The sequence below is a fragment of the Artemia franciscana genome, chromosome 6 (genome assembly GCF_032884065.1).
Source record: "Artemia franciscana chromosome 6, ASM3288406v1, whole genome shotgun sequence".
Classification (NCBI taxonomy): Eukaryota; Metazoa; Arthropoda; class Branchiopoda; order Anostraca; family Artemiidae; genus Artemia; species Artemia franciscana.
In genome coordinates, this window is record NC_088868.1 from 38925608 (window position 1) to 38946724 (window position 21117).

The 21117-nt window shown below is 36.5% G+C and overlaps 1 protein-coding gene across 2 annotated transcripts; it reads left to right on the forward strand.

The window, feature by feature from the left end:
- Positions 1-1743: 1743 nt before the first annotated feature.
- LOC136028408 (zinc finger protein ZFP2-like) lies at positions 1744-20989 on the forward strand. 2 transcript variants are annotated; one of them, XM_065706234.1, is made up of 4 exons: positions 1744-1877; positions 4923-5044; positions 17228-17398; positions 19477-20989. In XM_065706234.1, the coding sequence occupies exons 2-4, from the start codon at positions 4996-4998 to the stop codon at positions 20829-20831; spliced, it is 1575 nt and encodes a 524-aa protein (XP_065562306.1). In that variant the 5' UTR covers positions 1744-1877; positions 4923-4995; the 3' UTR covers positions 20832-20989. The 2 variants fall into 2 exon arrangements, with proteins under 2 accessions (XP_065562306.1, XP_065562307.1); XM_065706235.1 differs by having other exon boundaries at positions 1755-1952.
- Positions 20990-21117: the final 128 nt, after the last annotated feature.

Genomic DNA, 21117 nt, shown 5'->3' on the forward strand with positions numbered 1-21117 from the left:
AAGATTGGATATTAGCTGGTATCCCGAGATTTTAAGATTTTGGCCAGTTAGTTGGTTCCGGCTATTTTTTCAACATACTTTGGTAAGGAGGATCAAACCATAATCTTTCTTATAGATTGCTGACCTGAGTTTGTTGATTTTATTCGGTAGCTAGTATATATTCGTGATGGCTACGCTCGGATCGGGGGATATCCATACTTCTTCTTCGCCATCCCCTTTCTAGTAACTTTCGCTATCATCAAAAGAAATAAAACTCATTTCTTCTTCTTCTTCCAAGGAACCGTCTGCAGTTACAAACGAGTATGAAAATTTATCACTAATAATGTCACTAAGGATTATTTCATCATTTTTTATGTCACCAAAAAGAGCAAAACTATTTACACTATACACTAATGGTGTGGTGACAGTTGGAGTCACACCACAATTGCTTCCGAGGTTTTTTTGGACGATTTTATTGTCTTTAATGATCAGATTTAGTTTGCCATTAGACCCACAATCACTCAGTCCTGCATATAGTTGTTTTCTACTTTCCCTGTCAGCTTTAACCTTGTCGTGACGGCACTGTACTGCGTCGCTGTTGTTTTTTCTTTCATAAGTTTTCAAAGTTTTTCTGGGCAACGAAGGATCGGTAACCCTAAAAACAATTTGTACGGTGGTGTTGGACGGATCTTGAGCGGACGCTGTAGAAGGTTGCTTGTTCAGCTGCTTTACACTAGTGATAATAACGGGCATACCGTGTACTTTCTGTAGAAATTCCACGATAAAGGCTTTTTTGGGTGTATTTTGCGCTTCAACTGAGAGTGTAGGGCTGATTGTGACCCTGAAAGCGATGAGATTGTTTTTTTTTCTCTGTCGGTTTGTAGCGCCTCAGCTACCATCTTATCTAGTTCGCTGGCTTGCTTGGCTATTTTGCAAACGTCAGCTTCTATTTTTCGGCAAAAACACAGTTTACAATATCCTTGACTTCTGACGCAAAAACTTGTTTTATATTCTCCTCAAGATCGCTGATTTTGGCTCTGACAGAATCCAGAGAAGTATCATATCCCATATGAATGAATGAGTCAAAAACGCCCTGCACTTTATTTCTGTGCTCTGTTAATGTGGATTTTACATCGTCTGAGACGATTCGCTTGCTACCACCGGCTTTGCACAAAGGACGGACCCAAACATTTCCAAGTCTTTTGTTCATTCTGTTAAATATATCGTACTCTGTATAAGACATCGAGAGGCATCTTACGCAAAACCAGGAATTACATTTTTCACACTGTACGTCATTTGACCTTTCATCCAAAGCACAACCTTCCACCGCACACTTATTAGAGCCCTTTTCGGGCGTTGAGGCTTTCGGCCGTTTCTTAACGCTTTTCCTGTGGTTTTCGGTGGCCTTGTATGGCAACGCTGCGTGCAAAAATAAAAAGTTTGATATTTCGTATGTTGCCAAAGATTTTATCAGCAAATATTCAATTCTTAAAAGCTCACACCACTGATAGCCCAAATAATTATTGCCTTGAACATTCTCGAGGTAGACAGAAATTAAGGAAAATACAAAGTTCAAATCTCCTATTCCCAACAGTTTAACGATGAAAATCCAGCCAGTACCAATAAAGCCCCTTGGTCGTTTGATTTTGCTCTCTTCTGCACAGACTATCGCTCAAAATACGCAAATAACGGCCTAGCTAACGTATTCTATTGTGTTATCAAGATACAATGCTGGGCAACTACGCATTAGTGTCGACTTTGTATAATTGGAAGAAGAAGCAAGCATTCGGATTTTTTTAAATTCCTGTCCTCTACAATTTGTTTATTTGTCCTTTGTAATATAAGTCCTTTGTCTATCCCAAATGGGATAAAGAAAATTCACTGGCTTCAAAATCCAGGTAAATAAAGTCACACGCTAAGGGAAGATACTGAAAATGATATTAAAGGATAAATACAAGCAGGAAATGACAAATGTAGGTAGAAATAGCCTAAATGTTCTATCTCACATATTTAGCCAATAATCCTGTGTCCGTTTTCAAACCATCAAGTTGCTATTGTCAAATTTTTAGATTAAACCACAGAAGAGGAAAAATATCAACACTAAACCTGTGAGATAGATTTATGTGATTAATTTGGGCTGGTCTAGGCTGAAGGGGATAGAAATAATGCTTATATTTAGTGACTTCAGGTTGCTAAGAAATAAATTTACCTATATAGGCAAGTTAGAATTATATCCTGAATCCAAATTTTTTAAAATTTGTATTGGGTTATAGCCTAGCCTATAATTTATCTTATTAGAAAGCAAAAATGTCATTTGACATCTTTTTTAATGCTCTCTCACAATTCAGTAATTAAATCTGGGGCTAACTGCACCTTGAGCCCTTAAAGCGGCCCCAGAGGTATCTTATATCAACTATGAAAGATCATAAAAAAGTAGCCTATCAAGTGATATGTTTCCTTTTGTCCTAGCTAAATTATATAGCCCTCTACAAATTTACCATAAACTTCATCCCTCATCCTACCCCCTAATATGCAAATTTATACCCTGAATTCTTGATGTCAAAGTTTTGAATCTCAAAATTCACCACTATTTTTTTTATAACAGTGAAAAAACACACAGTTAAATTGATATGGTAAGAAACTATTTTTATTTGAGTGGCCAAATAAATGAGGTTTGAACTATTATAAGTATTTTTGGAATAATTTGCTCATAATCTCTCTTTATCATTACAAAAATAAAATACCTTTGGGACTGCTTTAGGGATCAAGATGCAATTGACCCCAGAAACAATTATTGAATTATGAAACAGTATAAAAAAAAAAATCATCAAATAATGTTTTCATTTTCATCCTTGCTAAATTGTATAGCAAGTATTCAAGTTTAGTTTGTATTCAAGTTTAAATTAGCCACCTTTTCTTAACAGTTGCAATAGTAGCTGTTGTGACATTGGCCTGTGACTAAATTTGAACCAGCAAATCAGCAATTAGTTAAATATTACAAATATAGGCAGTGAAATATCCAATTTTACTTATTGGTACCATTACCTATAGAGCAAAGCATATTAGTCCATGAGCCCTGTGGGCAGTGCAGTGAGGTCTGATTGGTTAAGCCTTATTTTTTATAGTCAAGATGTTTTATCACTGTAAGCCCATTTTTTGCAGAAATTTGAGGTTAGTCATTATTCATTCATATTGTCCAACCCCAACATTTCTCTCAGCTTCAAAACCCTGTCCACTCTATGCATTTTTAGTTTCATTGAAGGGGGATTTTAGAAAGCTAAAAAATGGACATGCTTCTGTAATAATGACAAAGAAACAATATGCAATCATGAGAATCTTTCTGTATGCAGTAATATGCATTTTCAAAACCTTGTGATGAAAGTAAAGCTTTACCCCTACCCCTAAATATGTAAATTTAGGTTATATATTTGTAAATTAAGGGGAGGTGAGTGTAAAGTTCAAACTTACATTGTTGGAATTGCATCCTGAATTGAAATTTGACATTCATTTGCATCATAAATGAACTTGTCCAAATGAGATGTTGCAGAAATTCTGATTAAACAGTATAATAAACTGAGATTCTGAAATTTACAATTCCCTCTAAAGTTACTATAACTGCCCCTTCTATCCAAAAATATTATTTGAAAAATAATACCTTACTTCTTATAGTTGTCTTTTCTATATTTTCTTATTATTATCTTATCCTTATCAGTTTTATTTCTTCCCTCTCTTTTGGGGTTTTTATTTACCTCTTCAAATATTTTATTAATTCTACTAGTTTTATTGATTATATTATTTCTGACATGTGAAATTCTCTGTTATTTTTGATCAGTTGTATTGCATGACATTCTTACCTTATATTTAGGCACCCAATGGGTATTTGTTGGGTGCTGTTATGACTTAATATATTTTTTAGTCAATTTCATTTGAATATTTTAAAAGTATTTTATGTTTTTGATTCTAAATCTTTTGTCAATTTAGCTTACTTTAGTGGCTTGTTTTTCTTTCACCCTGAGATGTTAATTTTGTCTATATGGGCTTATGATTGACAGTATTTTGAATAAGTATATTATTTATTTATCTCCAATCTCAAAGCAACTTAAAAGAACTAAATTAAATTAAGCCAAAACCTTGGCTTTTTATAGTTTTCAATTTTGAAGGTTTTAACTTGTTTTGTGCAAGTGAGGGGGTTGCCCCTTTTCTAATTTATCTAATATTGTAAAGGGTTTGTTATGATAATGTTAATATAAGTTAAACTATGGAAGTGATTTGGTTCTTGTATGTTGCTTTGACCATTTCTAAAATAAGGATTCGTTTTTAAATAAATCTTTCACTTCTTGTCAGGCTGATGGTGAAAATTTATGTGTCATTTTGTTTAAATGTGAAGACAAAGGGAAATATACAACAGCCTTGTTCATGAATTGTGAAATATTTTATTGTCTTATCTTTCCCATGGTTGAACATGTTGTCTTCCTGTTGTCCTGGCTAAATACTAAGCACCTGTCTAAAAACTCTAAAATATAGAAAAGGGGAAAAATATACTTTGTCCAGTTGGACCAGCTAAAGAAGTTCACTGTTTTAAAAAGTGTTCCATATAGAAAATACTACTTACTAGTATAAGATTCGTTCAAAAGTTTTTCTTTCTCTTTTTTACTTTTTCATTTAAAAGCTTTAAATTGTCTAGGAACCTTAAGATTTGTATAATCTTTGGTATAAACTTTAGAAACTATATTTGCAATATATTATCATGGGTTGATCCAACCAAATCAAATCCATTGACAGTATGACTGGTTTTTGCTGTTTGTCAGTGTGAAAATGCAAATGTCAATGACTTTATCTTCAATGTTAGAATCTATGTTTGTAACTTCCAAGTACTTAGAAGGATTGGTGCTCCTTTTTCTCTTATTAATGTATAGTATTGTTATTAAGATGTAGTTATTTAGATTCTAGAGATCTTCAATTACCTGGTGTAGTCAAAAGAAACTGACTGTGTGTTTGAGCCTCAATTTGTGAAGCATGGAATCATCCAACATGGAAACATTTGGCTCCACTGCTGTTAAACAAGGTAATTGATGCTAGGTTTGACTGAGCTAATTTGCTGCTCATTTTTGCTCTATTTGGTAGAAAATGTGGACAATCATTACAATTCCTCTCTAGATCATTAATTCTATAGTAAAGGCCATATGGCTGTAATGTTTTGTTAAAAAAATTTTCAGAGGCACTATATATGGAAGGGGCTCATTTGATTGGAAATTGGAAGTTCTAATGCCCTTTTCAAGAGTCAAAAATGATCAGAGGGTAGCTAGCCCCCCATGCCCCTTTTTTCACAATTACATCCAATAAGATACAATTACATCCAGGGGCAGGCGTTTTAAGCTCTGCCCTGGAGGGATAGATGGTTCTTATGGAAGGGATGCTTATATAAGCTTCAGAGTGGGCTGATTTGATTGGAAATTGAAACTTATAGTTCACTTTTTAAGTGTCAAAAGAGTTCACAGGGAAACTAGCCCTCCCCCTCCATGCCCTTTTTTCCTCCAACCCATCTGATACGAATTTTGAGATATTTTTTTTAAATAATTCAAAGATCATATTACAAAAACTCTAGGGTCATCACAACCCCCCAGGGTCCAGGGCAGGTGCTGTGTCATGCCCTGGGGGCATATATGGTTCTTATGGAAGAGATGCTCATATAAACTTCAAAGAAGGTCCATTTGATTGGAAACTAAAAGTTTTGTTCAGTTTTTGAGAGTCAAAGAAGACTACAGGGCAACTACCCCCCCCCCCTTCCCCACGCCCCTTTTTCTCCAAATGTCTCTGATAGAAAATTTGAGATAACCATTTTGTTAAAAATAGTTAAAAATTTAGATAACAAAAACTCAGGTATCACTTTTAGCAGTGAATACACTTTTTAAGAGTCAAAAGAGATCACAGGGCAACTAGCTCTCCCCCTGACACCCTTTTTTTGTCTAACCCATCCAATAAGAACCTGAGATAGCCATTTTTTAAAAATGGTTCAAAAATTGTATAACAAAAAATCTGGAGTCAACATAACTCCCAAGGGCCAGGGCAGGTATTGTAATTTAGGCCCTGGGGTTATATATGGTTCTTATAAAAGGGATGCTCATATAAAATTCACAGAGGGTTCATTTGATTGGAAATTGAAAGTTCTAGTTCACTATTTATGAGTCAAATGAGATCCAAAGACTCAAAGACTCACTAGTCCCCACCCCCTCACACCTTTTCCCTCCAAACCCATCCAATAACATTTTCGAGATAGTCATTTTAATAAAAAGATAGTTCAAAGGTCAGATAAGAAAAACCATGGTGTCAATACAACCCCCAGGACCCAGGGGCAGGCATTCTAAGTTAGCGTAGGGGACATATGGTTCTTATGGAACCAGCCCCCCCCTGCCCTTTTTCCGCAGACCCATCTGATACAAATTTTGAGATAGCCATTTTTGTTTGAAAATAGTTCAAAAGTCAGATAAAAAAAACTCTAGTGTGAACACACACACACCCCCAGGGCCTTGGGACAGGTGTTAGTTATGTCCATGGGGCATATATGGTTCTTGTGAAAGGGATGCTCATATAAACTTCAGAGAGGGCTCATTTGACTGGAAACAGAAAATTCTAGTTCACTTTTTACAAGTCAAAAGAGATCTGATGGCAACTAGCCTCACCACTCCTTTTTATCTCTAAACCCATCTGATAAAATTTTTTAGACCTATTTTGTTAAATACTTGAAAGGTCAGATAAGAAAAACTTCGGTTTGGTACAACTCTCTAGGGCCTGGGTTGTTGTAAGTTATGCCCTGGGGGCATCTGTGGTTTTTATGGAAGGGATGAAGGTATATACTTAAGAGAGGGCTCATTTGAATGGGAATTGAAAGATCTAGTTCACTTTTTAACATTCAAAGGAGGTCAGAGGGCAACTTGTTCCCCCATGCCCTTTTCCCCAAACTGGTCCAATAAAATTTTTGAGATAGCCATTTTGTTAAAAATAGTTCAAAGGTCAGATAAGAAAAACTCCGGTGTCGACGTAACACTCCAGGGTCTGGGGGGGCAGGCGTTGTAAGTTATGCTCTGGGGGTATATATGGTTTTTATTTAAGGGATACTCATATAAACGTCGGAGAGGGTTCATTTGATTGGAAGTTGATAGTTCTAGGTCATTTTTTAATAGTCAAAAGAGATTTGAGGGCAACTAGCCCTCCCTACGCCCTTTTTTTTCCCAACTCATCTGACAAAATTTTTAAAAAACTATTTTTTAAAAAAAATTCAAGGGTTAGCTAAGAAAAACTCGGGTTTGATACAACCATCTAGCGCCTGGCGTGTTGTAGGTTATGCCCTGGGGGCATATATGGCGCTTATGGAAAGGATGCTCGCACAAACTTGAGAAAGGCTCATATGGATTTAAATTGACAGTTCTAGTTCTTTTTAAGAGACAAAAGGGAGCGGAGGGTGACTAGCCCCCTAGCTTTTTCCCCCCAAATCCATCTGTTGGGAGTTTTGAAATAGCCATTCATTTAAAATAATTCAAACATCAAATAACAGAAACTCTGGAGTCAAAACATCCCCCCAGAGCCCCTGGGCAAGTGTTTTAAGTAGGTTTGTATGGTTTTTATGTAAGGAATGGTCGTATGAACTTCGAAGGTGGCTCATTTGATTGCAAATTGAAAGTTCTATTTATCTTTTTATGAGTCGAAAGTTAACGAAGGGCATCTCCGTTAACTTTGAGGAAAAAGGCGAGGGGGGAGGGGCTAGTTGCCATCGGATCTATTTTTACTCTTAAAAAGGTGAACTAGAACTTTCAATTTCCAATCCAATGAGCCCTCTCTAACGTTTATACATGTATCCTTTCCATAAGAACCATATATGCCCCACGGGTATAATTTACAATGGCTGCCCTTGGCCCTGGGGGGTTTTGCTGGCACCTGAGTTTTGTTATCTGACCTTTGAACTATTTGTAACAAAATGGCTATCTCAAAATTTTATTAGATGCTTTTGGGGAAAAAGGGCCATAGAGGGGGAGGGCTAGTTGCCCTCTGATCTCTTTTGACTCTTAAATGCTGAACTAAAACTTTTAATTTCCAATCAATTGAGCCTGCTTTTCAGTTTGGAATCTATCGGATGGGTTTAGGGATAAAAGGGCGTGGGGGGACTAGTTGCCCTTCAACCTTCTTTGACTCTTAAAAAGTGAACGAGAATTTTCAATATTCAATCCAATGAGATATCTCTGGAGTTTATACATACATCTTTTCTATAAGGACCGTATATGCCCCACTGCATAACTTAAAACGCCTCCACCCGGGTACGGAGGGGTTTTGCTGACACTAGAGTTTTATTATCTGACCTTTGAACTATTTCCAACAAAATTGCTGTCTCAAAATTTTACTAGATGCTTTCGGGGAAAAAGGGCCGTTAGGGGGGGCTAGTTGCCCCCTGATCTCTTTTGACTCTTAAAAACCGAACTAGAACCTTCAATTTCCAATCAAATGAGCCCTCTCTAACCCTGTCATAACAAAGGGGTAGTTGCCCTCAGATCTCTTTTGACTCTTATATCAGATTGGTTTGAGGGAAAAGTGTGTGGGTGGATAGTTGTCCTCTGATCTCTTTTGACGTTTAAAAAATGAATTAGAATTTTCAATTTCCAATCAAATAAACCCAGTATGAAGTTTATACAAGCCTTTCTTCCATAAGAACTATATAAATGCCCAGGTTATAACTTAGAATGCCTCCACCCGGGCTTTGGGGTTGTATTGACACCAGGATTTTTCTTATTTCTTTGAATTGTTTTTATCAAAATGGCTATCTCGATATAATTATTGGGTGAGTTTGAGGAAAAAATTCGTGAGTGGGAGAGGGTTAGTTGCCCTTGAACCTCTTTTGACTCTTAAAAAGTGAACTAGAAATTTCAATCTCCAATCAAATGAGCCCTCTCCAACGTTTTTACGAGCATCCCTTCCATAAGAACCATATATTTCCCGAGAACATAACTTACAACGCCTGACCCCGAGCCCTTGGGGTTGTGTCGATACTGGAGTTGTTTTTTTTATCTGACCTTTGAATTATTTTAACAAAAAGGCTATCTCAAAATTTTTATTGGATGCTTTCGAGGGCAAAGGGCTGTGGAGGTGGGTGGGGCTAGTTTGCCTTCTAGTCTCTTTTGGCTCTTATAAACCGAACTAGAACTTTCAATTTCCAATCAAATGATCCCTCTCTACAGTTTGGGATCGATCAGATGGGTGTGGGGATAAAAGGGCATGGGGGGACTAGTTGCCCTCTGACCTCCTTTGACTCTTAAAAAAGTGAACAAGAGCGTTCAATTTCCGATCCAAATGAGCCCTCTCTGCAGTTTTTACAAGTATTCTTTCCATAAGAACCATTTATGTCCCACGAGCATAACGTACAACGCCTGCCCCTGGGCCCCGGGGATATGTGCTGACACCAGAGTTTTTGTTATCTCACCTTTGAACTATTTACTACAAAATGGCTGTCTAAAAATTTTCATTAGATGCTTTTGGAGAAAAAGGGCTGTCGGGGGGTTGGGGCTAGTTGCCCTCTGATCACTTTTGACTTATAAAGACTGAACTAGAACTTTCAATTTCCAATTAAATGAGCCCTCTCTGGACTTTATACAATCATCCCTTTCGTAAATCTCTTAATTCTTGAAAAGTGAACTAAGAACTTTCAACATCCTATAAAATAAGCCCTTGGGGGTAACTTAGAACGCATGCATCAGGCCCTGGGGGTTGCGTCGACAAAGAAGTTTTTCTCATCCGACCCTTTTTATGGCACTTGGTATTAACCAAGTGACATATAGCAATCGCCAATTCTGTTGGTCTGTCTGTCGGTCCCGGTTTTGCTACTTTAGGCACTTCCAGGTAAGCTAGGACGATGAAATTTGGCAAGCGTATCAGGGACCGGACCAGATTAAATTAGAAATAGTCGTTTTCCCGATTAGACCATCGGGGGGGGGGGGAGTGGGGTTCCGGTTAATTTGCAACAAATAGAAAAAATGAAGTATTTTTAACTTATGAGCGGGTGATTGGATCTTAATGAAATTTGATATTTGGAATGATATTGTGTCTCAGAGCTCTTATTTTAAATCCCGACCGGATCTGATGACATTGGGGGGAGTTGAAGGGGGGAAACCTAAAGTCCCGGTTTTGCTACTTTAGGGACTTCCAGGTAAGCTAGGACGATGAAATTTGGCAAGCTTATCAGGGACCGGACCAGATTAAATTAGAAATAGTCGTTTTCCCGATTTGACAATCTGGGGGGGGGGGCGCCAGTTAATTCGGGAAAAATAGAAAAAATGAAGTATTTTTAACTTATGAGCGGGTGATTGGATTTTAATGAAATTTGATGTTTGGAATGATATTGTGTCTCAGAGCTCTTATTTTAACTCCCGACCGGATCGGATGACAGTGGGGGGAGTTGGAGGGGGGGAAACCTAAAATCTTGGAAAACACTTAGAGTGGAGGGATCGGGATGAAACTTGATGGGAAAAATAAGCGCAAGTCCCAGATACATGATTGACGTAATCGGAACTGATTTGCTCTCTTTGGGGTAGTTGGGGGGGGGAGTAATTCTTAAACATTAGAAATAATGAGGTATTTTCAACTTACGAACGGGTGATTGGATCTTAATGAAATTTGATGTTTGGAATGAAATTGTGTCTCAGAGCTCTTATTTTAAATCCCGACCGGATCTGATGACATTGGGGGGAGTTGGAGGGGGGAAACCTAAAATCTTGGAAAACACTTAGAGTGGAGGTATCGGGATGACACTTGATGGGAAAAATAAGCGCAAGTCCCAGATACATGATTGAAATAATCGGAACTGATTCGCTCTCTTTGGGGTAGTCGGGGGGGGGGGAGTAATTCTTAAAAATTAGAAAAAATGAGGTATTTTCAGCTTACGAACGGGTGATTGGATCTCAATGAAATTTGATGTTTAGAAGGATATCGTGTCTTAGAGCTCTTATTTTAAATCCCGACCGGATCTGGTGACGGGGGCGGGGAGTTGGGAGGGGGAAACCTAAAACTTGGAAAATACTTAGAGTGGAGGGATCGGGATGAAACATGGTGGAAAAAATAAACACGAATACTAGATAGATGATTGACATAAACGGAACGGATCCGCTCTCTTTGGGGTAGTTGGGAGGGGGTATTTCTGAAAAAATTAAAAAAAATGAGGTATTTTTAACTTACGAACGGGTGATCGGATCTCAATGAAATTTGATATTTAGAAGGATATCGTGGCTCTGAGCTCTTATTTTAAACCCGACCGGATCTGGTGACAGTGGGGGGGAGTTGGGAGGGGGAAACCTAAAACTTGGAAAACACTTAGAGTGGAGGGATCGGGATGAAACTTGGTGGGTAAAAAAACACGAGTCCTAGATACATGATTGACATAACCAGAACGGATCCGCTCTCTTTGGGGTAGTTGGGGGAGGGGTTAATTCTGAAAAATTAGAAAAAATGAGGTATTTTTAACTTACGAACGGGTGATTGGATCTCCATGAAATTTGATATTTAGAAGGATATCGTGTCTCAAAGCTCTTATTTTAAATCCTGACCGGATCGGTGACATTGGGGGAGGTTTGGGGTGGGGAAACCTAAAATGATGGAAAACGCTTAGATTGGAGGGATTGGGATGAAACTTGGTTGGAAAAATAAGCAGAAGTCTTACATGCGTGATTTACATAATTGGAACGGACCCGCTCAATTGGGGGGGGGGGGGGTAATTCTGAAAAATAAGAAAAAATGACGTATTTTTAACTTACGAAGGAGTGACCGGATCTTCATGAAACTTCATATTTAGAAGGACCTCGTAACTCAGATATCTTATTTTAAATCTCAACCAGATCAAGCGTAATTGGGGCGGGGCAGTTGGGGGGACCGGAAATCTTAGAAAATACTTAAAGCGGTGAGATCAGGATGAAACTGGATGGGAAGAATAGAAACCTGTCTAAGATACGTGACTGACATAACTGAACCGGATCTGCTCTCTTTGGTCGAATTGGGGGGGGGGGGGTAATTTTGAAAATTGAAGTATTTGTAACTTACGAAAGGGTGACCAGATCTTAATGAAATTTGATATTTAGAAGGATCTTGTGCTTTAAAGTTCTAATTTCAAATTCCGACCAGATCCTGTGACATTCGGGGGAGCTAGAGGGGGAAACCGGAATTCTTGGAAAACATCAAACTTGGGGTATTTTTATCTTACGAATAGATGATCGGATCGTACTGAAATTTGATTTTTAGAAGGAATTCATGTCTCAGAGCTCTTATTTCAAATCCCGACCAGATCTTTTGACATTGGGGGGAGTTGGAGGGGAAATCTTGGGAAAACACTTGGAGTGGAGGAATCGGGATGAAGCTTGGTGGATAGAATAAACAAATGTCCTTGATACGTGATTGACAGAATCGTACTGGATTCGCTCTCTCTGGGGGAGTTGGGGGGAGGGGTTCAGTGATTTGGCGAGTTCGGTGCTTCTGGACGTGCTAGGCGCGATGAAAATTGGTAGGCGTGTCAGGGAGCTGCACAATTTGACTTGATAAAGTCGTTTTCCCAGATTCGACCATCTGGGGTGCAAAAGGGAGAGGAAAAATTAGAAAAAATTAGGTATTTATAACTTACGAGTGGGTGATCGGATCTTAATGAATTTTGATATTTAGAAGGACTTTGTGACTCAGAGCTCTTATTTTAAATCTTGACTGGCATTAAGCCTCTTATTTTCCTTTTTAAATCAATCTATTGATTCATAGAATTTTGTTAGAGCTCATACCATATGATCTCTTGGCTCTTAGCTCTTCTCGCCTTGTCACAAGTGCCATATGAGCTCTTAGCTCTTGTTTTTTTTAACAAAATGGCCATCTAAAAATTTTATGGGGTGGGTGTTTGGAAAAAGGGCACAGAGGGGCTAGTTGCCCTCGGATTTCTTTTGACTCTTAAAATATAACTAGAACTTCCAGTTTCCAAACAAATAAGCCCTCTCTGAAGTTTATACATGCATCCCTTTCATATGAACTATATCTGCCCACTGAACATAACTTACAACTCCTGCCCCCGGGCCCTGGGAGGTTATGCGGACACCGGAGTTTTCGTAAGAACTGAACTAGAACCTTCGATATCAAATGAACCCTTTCGGAAGTGAATATGACAGTTCTTACCACAAGAGCCATATATATGCCCTGGGGGGTTGGTTTGACACAGGAGTTTTTTTAATGTGTTAAATTTTTTTGGGGGGGATGTCTTTGGGATAAAGGGCGGGGGCGGCTAGTTATCCTTAGATCTCTTTTTACTCTTAAAATGTGAACTAGAAATTATCATTCTCTTACCTAAGTGTCTACACAGTTCTGAAAAACTAGTTAACTTTTTTTTTATTATAATAACAAGGAGAATAGAATTCAAACTCAAGTGGGAATTGGATTCCGAAAAGCAGATGAAAATTTACTAGATGTTTTCCAGAGAAATTGCCTACGGATTGTTCTGGGTACCCGGCTGACTGACCGTATTTCAAACAGTATTTTGTACGAAAAGTGTGGTTCAATCCCGCTTTCTGGGGCTATAATGAAAGAAAGGTTGAGATGGCTAGGCCACGTTCTACGGATGAAGGATGACAGATTACCGAAGATTGTCCTTTTTGGCCAACCGTCTGGGGCTGCACGGAAAGCAGGTCGTCCTTGTCTGGGTTGAGAGGATGTCATAAATAAAGATTTAAAGGAAATGGGAACTTCCTGGGAGGGTGTAAAGAGGGAGGATTTAAATAGATTAGGTTGGAGGAGGAGCGTTCGTAGCTGTGTTGGCCTCAGGCGGCTTGGTGCTGCAGTGAGTTAGTAGTAGTAGTAGTAGTAGTATTGGTTGTTAGACCGCGGTCGTTTTCAGGGAGTAGGGATTATGTACTTCTACTGAATGGTGTCTCCACTACAACAAGAGCATGGTTGCTGCCCGTTTCTCTAACACTAAAAGTATTAACTTTGGTGCCCGCATAACGGCCCGGGGGCAGGAGTTGTAAGTTATGTTCAGTGGGCAGATATAGTTCATATGAAAAAACACCTCCCTCCTGCAGTTTTCGTATCTAGCTTACAGGATAATTATCACAGGGCAAAAGGGATGAAACACAATTTTTTGACTTGACGATTAATTTGTATTACTTTAACTAGATATTCTTCTTGACTCAGGTTTGTTGTTTCTGACCAATAAATTGTTGCACCTATATAATTTGAATAAAATATTTTTATGTTTTCCCAAGCAGGGCTAATTGTGCGGCTTGATTAAAGAGCAAAGGGGGCTTAATATATTTTTTTTCTCATTAGTTTTTACAAAGGCACTTCATATGGAAGGAGCTGTTCTAGAAATTTCGAAAAAAGTTTATTTGATTGGAAATTGAAAGTTCTAGTACTTTTTATAAGAGTCAAAAGCGATTATAGGGCAACTTGCCCCCTCATAAAATTCTGAGATAGTTATTTTGCTTAACAAAGGTCCAATCATTATGTCTTTTGAAATTTCCATCCCCCACAGCCCTCAGAGCAAGGATGTAAGCTATGCAGTGTCCCCACTATTTACATATAGTATTTGTTATCAGGGAAAAAGGACATCTTTGATCTCTGGGATTCAAACCAAAAAGGGGTATTTTGGTGGAGCTTCTAGGGAATTTTGAGGAGAGTAGTGAACTAAAACAAAACACCATGTACTTGCAGGTTGTTAAAAATTCGTATCTGTGATTTTTTTAGGAACCAGCTAGAGCTGAGATATTAAAAATTCTCTGGTCCCCCTCCCACAGCTTTGGTAGATCCCAAACATGAGCCATATTGGGTTTATTAGTCATTTTTAGAGTACCAGAAAACAAACAACAAATATAGGCTAATATTGATTTTAAATTACTTGTTTATTTCAAAATTAAATGCTCCTTCTTATCTCCAGTGGCTGAAACAGTTGTTTTATCTAATGAAGTGGCTACAAGTTTTCCTAAAAGTATTCTTTAAGTTGTTATTGTGCTTTCTATGATTGACTGTTTGACCGACATTTTGGTGAATTTCATTTAGAGTGGCGCTCAAATCTATTAACATAGATTTGAATCTTAGAACATTAAATCTATTAACATAAATTTGTTAATCTCTTAACAAATAAACTAACCTCCTTTTTATACAATCCTAATAAGGGGGGAATTAATGCCAGGTTTGCTTATCACTCAATTGGAATATCTGTCTTGGCTTTTTCTACAATCAGCCATGACTTGATGCCCACAATTATTCCATTTTAATTCAAAAATCAACAAAAAAAAAGCACAACAGCTATATCACTGGAGTAGTCTATAGTATCTATGGTAGGGAGTAATCTATAGTAGGCTGTGAAGAGGCCATATCAGAAATATCTCAGAAACAGCTTAGAGCATTAGGTTGTAACTTTCAGGGCATATTGAGGGGGATCTTGAACTAATAAAACTGTACTATGTAATGCGAAAATGTAAATGTGCTAATAGTACTTCTACTGCTATTATTTTCACTATTACTAAGAGTAATGGTAATTGAGATAGAATTTCGGAGGAATGTTGAAGTTGTTTTTAGACTAAATCAAAGGGCAATATAAAAATGTGGGTTATCAAAACGATGTATAAGCAATATGTCATGATTTGCTTTTCTTCTTTTTTTCTCTCTTTTTTTTCTTTTTTTTTACTAGCCTAGACCAAAAAGGCACAATGTTAATGTTAGTGCTACCAGTGCTTCTATAGGACTACTTCCAATGCTTATACTATTAGTTCTACTACTGCAACTAGTACTATTGTTAGTACTAAGGATATTAGGTTAAAATTTTCAGGAAAACTAGTTTGTAACGTTATTATTAAAGAAATACTATTATAGATTACTATTAAATACTATTATAAATTACAAATTACTATTATAAATACTATTATAATATATATTATTGTATATTAAATACTCCATATATAATATTAAGTAAATACTTAAAATATTAACGTTAAGTTTTTAGGGTATTTTAAAGGTATGCCGAACTGAACCAAACACACTATGTACACGTGGATTATGAAAGATTGCATTAGCAACATCCCAGCAAAAAGAAAACCTTGGAGTATTAAGTAAGATTCAAAAATCAGCAATTTATTTCTCACCCCTTACTGTGCCTGCTGGGGGAGACATAGCTCAAAATGGTATAGGCCTACAGACGTCCATTTATTATTCGAAATTGTTAGTACATTGTTTTTCTCTTAGTTTTATTGTTGCAACGTAAGATGACAATTTAATTTATCTTTCTAGCCGATATTTTACTCCGTCAAACCTTGAATTTTTTAAATTTGTTTTATATTGTTTTTTTTTAGATAGTTAATTAGTTAAAAGTCATTGAAACAACAACAGGTTTCGAATTTGTTGAGAAAATGATATAATTATCGTTTCATTTTGGCGTAAGGTACCGTAATAGGCTTGTCGGGAAGCTGTTTCTTTCAGGGGGTAAACCTAGTGTTATTTTTTATTTGGATGTTTTTATCAAAACGAGTATTTTAGCTTCTAAAGGGGCTAAGAGGAGAATTAGTCGAGACAGGAGACTGTAAACCTACTGCCGAGGCTCTGAACCATGTTTATATCAAAAGAATGCTAGGTACACACAAAGGGACATCAGCGACCCGCAACCTAAAGTAGGATTTTCTTGGGTTTTTAATAGCAGTGGCTTAAAATCTTCAGTGACAATAGTAATTCCTATGGTGATCTTTCCATTCCCATTCGTTGCGAATTTATAGTTTTTTTTTTCATTTGCTTAAACTATGTTTCCTTGCAAGCTTTTACTATCAGCATAGTTCGAAATAATAGTCCCTACTCTGGGATATCAGCATAGTCACCCGAGGTCTCCAATCAGGGTAAAAGGTCTCATTTTCCTGGTTGGTCAGATTTTTTTCAAGACTAGTCTTAGGTATTCTGCTGCTAAGGGTTGGAGTTTATTCTTTCCTGGGTAGCAGCTATGTCTTCAACCATAGTGAAGAAACTTTTCGAAACAGCTTATGGTTATTGGTGATTATCCTCCCAACCTTCTTTGTGTTTTAAAATTATCTCTTTTTCATTCACTTTTATCTTCTTATTTGACGAGGTCTCTAGATGTCGATTGAATCAATTCAACTTTACTCTATTAAGTACCATTTAAAAATATTTGGAATTCTAAATGTGTTATAAATGACAGACTTCTATTGTTTTGACCGTTTTTATATGGTTTTTACTCTGATTTTTGTAGAACTTGGAGATACCTCCTCAAATGATAATGAAGATATTTTTGGAAGTCCACATCCTATACTATTTATGGAACTTGAAGCCAATCTGAGTGCAATTTCTCCTGGAATATCTGAAAATTATAAACTTGACGCTAATCATATTAAACCCGAGGCAAGCTTTGACATAGACAAAGGTATGCTTAAGATATCCTGAACTTATTCTGTTTTTTGTGTCTTCAAAATGAAAAGGTGAATCTTGCTCTTCCTTGTAAATTGTGGCAGGGTGTGGAAGATGTGTGTTTTTTGAACTTGAGTGTACTTGTTACAATTGAAATGAAACATCTTGTAAACAATAGTCCTGGAATATTCTAATTATTAGAAAACAAAAACCTATGGTAAAATTATAGCAGTTCATTATAACTTAGCCGTCCAACATCAGGCTGTGTGAGCCTTCCCTGGGCCGTTGTGTGTATGTATAGTTTTTTGCAATAAGTAGTTAATAAAGCAAGTAAAGTCGTTTAATGTATGTTTAAACATAATCCAGTAATAATTAGGTGGTTTCTATTACACGTCCCTTCTAGAATATTTAAGTTACGCATAAGCATAACTATCGTATTTTTCCTTATATTTAAGTCATGGGGTGGAAAATCTGCAGTATCAATTGAATTAAGGAATTCTGGAGTGAATTCAATTCCTTCTTCTTGCTATTCCTTTTCAGAATATTTAAGTGACGCATAAGCATAACTATCGTATCTTTCTTTATATTTAAGTCATCCAAAGACCAACATGAAGGATACTTCGAGAAAAAAATTGATAAAAATGGAACTAGAAATGAGTTTTTTGTTTCAAGGCCTCTCACTACAAAAATATTCTTAGACCCCTCCCCTCCTCCATTTTTGGAAGCTTCGTATATTCATCTCCCACCCCTCCCTTAGTGGTTAAATTTATCAATGTTAACAAAGATTCCAAAGACGAAACAGCACAAATGTTCATTTTGCTCAAAATTGTTTTTGTTTAGCGCCTGAAAATTTGCACTTGCATTGTCAACTTTTGCTTCTTGATTTCACATAATTTTCTTTCGATGTAAAATAAAAGAAAAAAAATTAAGAAAGTGATACAGCCTACAGAATAAAGCACAAGTAACCCTCTTTGTTTAAGAGAAATAAAATTTAAAATTTATTAATTATCCAATTTTTTATACATATTTCTTCATTTTGAAGGATCATTTACAGAATCATAATTTTTATAATATTTAGTAACAGGGATTCACAATTTTCACATTTATTTTACTAACCTCAGCAGAAATACTTTTGCTGATGTACGACTGAGTCTGTTGACTTTTGAATTAAAATCCAAATGCTATCAAGCCATGGCTAATTGGAGAAAAGAGCTTAGACAGATAGTCTGAGTGAGAGGCAAATCTGGCATAATCCCTATTGAGGATTGTATAAAAATGATTTCATTTTCACTTATTGATAGATAGTCTATCATCCATCCATGGTTCATACTTGTTAGGAAACCGGGTTTTAGATACACAATCAAGGCTATATCCAAAGGGGGAGGGGCTGCTAGGTTTGACCCCCCCTCCCCTCCAATTTGGTCCGAGTTGTAAAAACGTAACACAAATGTATATTAAAAGATTTTTGATGCATCTTTTAGAAAATTTTTAAAACACTTCTCGGCCCTATCTCAAACCCTGAACGAAAGAACCAATTAAACATTTTTTTGTATCCCCCTCCCTAAAAAACATTGCTTTGCAAAAGCCTGATGTCATATATTTAGTTTTTTTTTATTCCTAATTCCACGCTACCTTTGTATTACGCAGATTCTTTGCGTCTTTGAGGATGATTCGTTACTAACATTTATAAATTTTCATTTGTTGGATCTTCCTCTTGGTTATTATAGCTGCTCACAAGTCTTATGAAAATTAGACTAAAATAATTTCTTCAATATAGTTGAAATAAATAATAGTGATATATTTATTTCTCTAAAGGGAGATGTTTTTAAGGACCAACCACATTTAAGTAAATTTATGTACTAACTCAAGCTGAAGAATTACAAATAAAACGGAATTAAGAAACAATAGTGTAATAAAATTAATGTCTTATACTGACTTTTATAAATTAATCATCGCGGTAAAAGTGATTAATATTAAATTTATGGCAACTGTGTAACGTTAGGAATGCTAAAACCAGAGTTGTGTACCAAATGAATGATATGATAAAAATGTGTTACTTATGATTTATTTTAAGTAAATTTAATATTATTCTAGTTCTTACTGCTACAACATCCTATGATAATGATATCAGCCAAAGAGTGTGTGGATTATCCAGTATGCCTGAACTTGCAAGAGTATGTCTAAAACAAGAAGTGAATTTGGATTGTCAACAATCCCAAGAGATGCCAAATCACATTGATATATTTGCTGTAGATGTGACAAAACCTTTCGAATGCGATGTATGTGGGAAAACATTCAGTTCAAATTACGACCTATCTCGTCATCAGAGAACTCATACCGGAGAAAAACCTTTCGAATGCGATGTATGTGGGAAAACATTCTGTCAAAAAGCACAACTATCTCGTCATCAGAGAACACATACCGGTGAAAAACCTTACAAATGCGATATATGTAATAAACGCTTTACTTCAAGTTCCAGTTTTAGTTATCATAAAAAAACTCATACTGGAGAAAAAGCTTTCGAATGTGATGTGTGTGCGAAAACATTCCTCCGAAAAGACTACCTATCTTATCATCAAAGAACTCATACCGGAGAAAAACCTTTCGAATGTGACATATGTGGGAAAGGATTCTGTTCAAAAACCGACGTATCTCGTCATCAGAGAACTCATACCGGCAAAAAACCTTTCAAATGCGAAATATGTACTAAAAGCTTTACTTCAAGTTCCAGCTTAACTGATCATCAAAAAACTCATACTGGAGTAAAACCTTTCGAATGTGATATGTGTGAAAGAACATTCCTCAGAAAAAAACACCTATCTTATCATCAAAGTACTCATACCGGAGAAAAACCTTTTGAATGCGAAATATGTAATAAATGCTTCACTTCAAGCTCCAGTTTATCTAATCATAAAAAAACTCACACTGGAGAAAAACCTTTCGAATGTGAGGTATGTGGGAAAACATTCTATCTAAAAGCCCATCTATCTGGTCATCAGAGGACTCATACCGGAGAAAAACCTTTCGAATGTGATGTGTGTGAGAAAACATTCCTCCGAAAAGACTACCTATCTGGTCATCAAAGAACTCATACCGGAGAAAAACCTTTCAAATGTGAAATATGTGATAAATGCCTCACTTCAAGTCCCAGTTTCTATAATCATAAAAAAACTCATACTGGAGAAAAACCTTTTGAATGTGATGTATGTGGGAAAACATTCTGTGTAAAAGCCCAACTATCTGGTCATCAGAGAACTCATACCGGAGAAAAACCTTTCAAATGCGATATATGTAATAAATGTTTTACTTCAAGTTCCAGTTTTTGTTATCATAAAAAAACTCATACCGGAGAAAAACCTTTCGAATGTGATGTATGTGGGAAAACATTCTGTCTAAAAGCCCAACTATCTCGTCATCAAAGAACTCATACTAGCGAAAATTCTTTGTAATCTGATTTATTTAAGAAATATTTCATTTCAATCATCAATTTATACCTTACCTCTTTGTGGAACCGCACTTCATATCACAATATATCTGGAGTTGAATTCGAGAGTATATTCAAGACTAGACGATGCTTACAAACTATATTTCCTAAATTATCTTCTTTTCCGCTTTTTTCGTTTCACTTTAATTCAGTCTCATATTTCTTTTCTAATGTTGTTGGAATACTCTGCCCTTTTTAATTAACTAAATATATAAGTTTCACTACTATGTAATATAAGGGACATTTTGTTT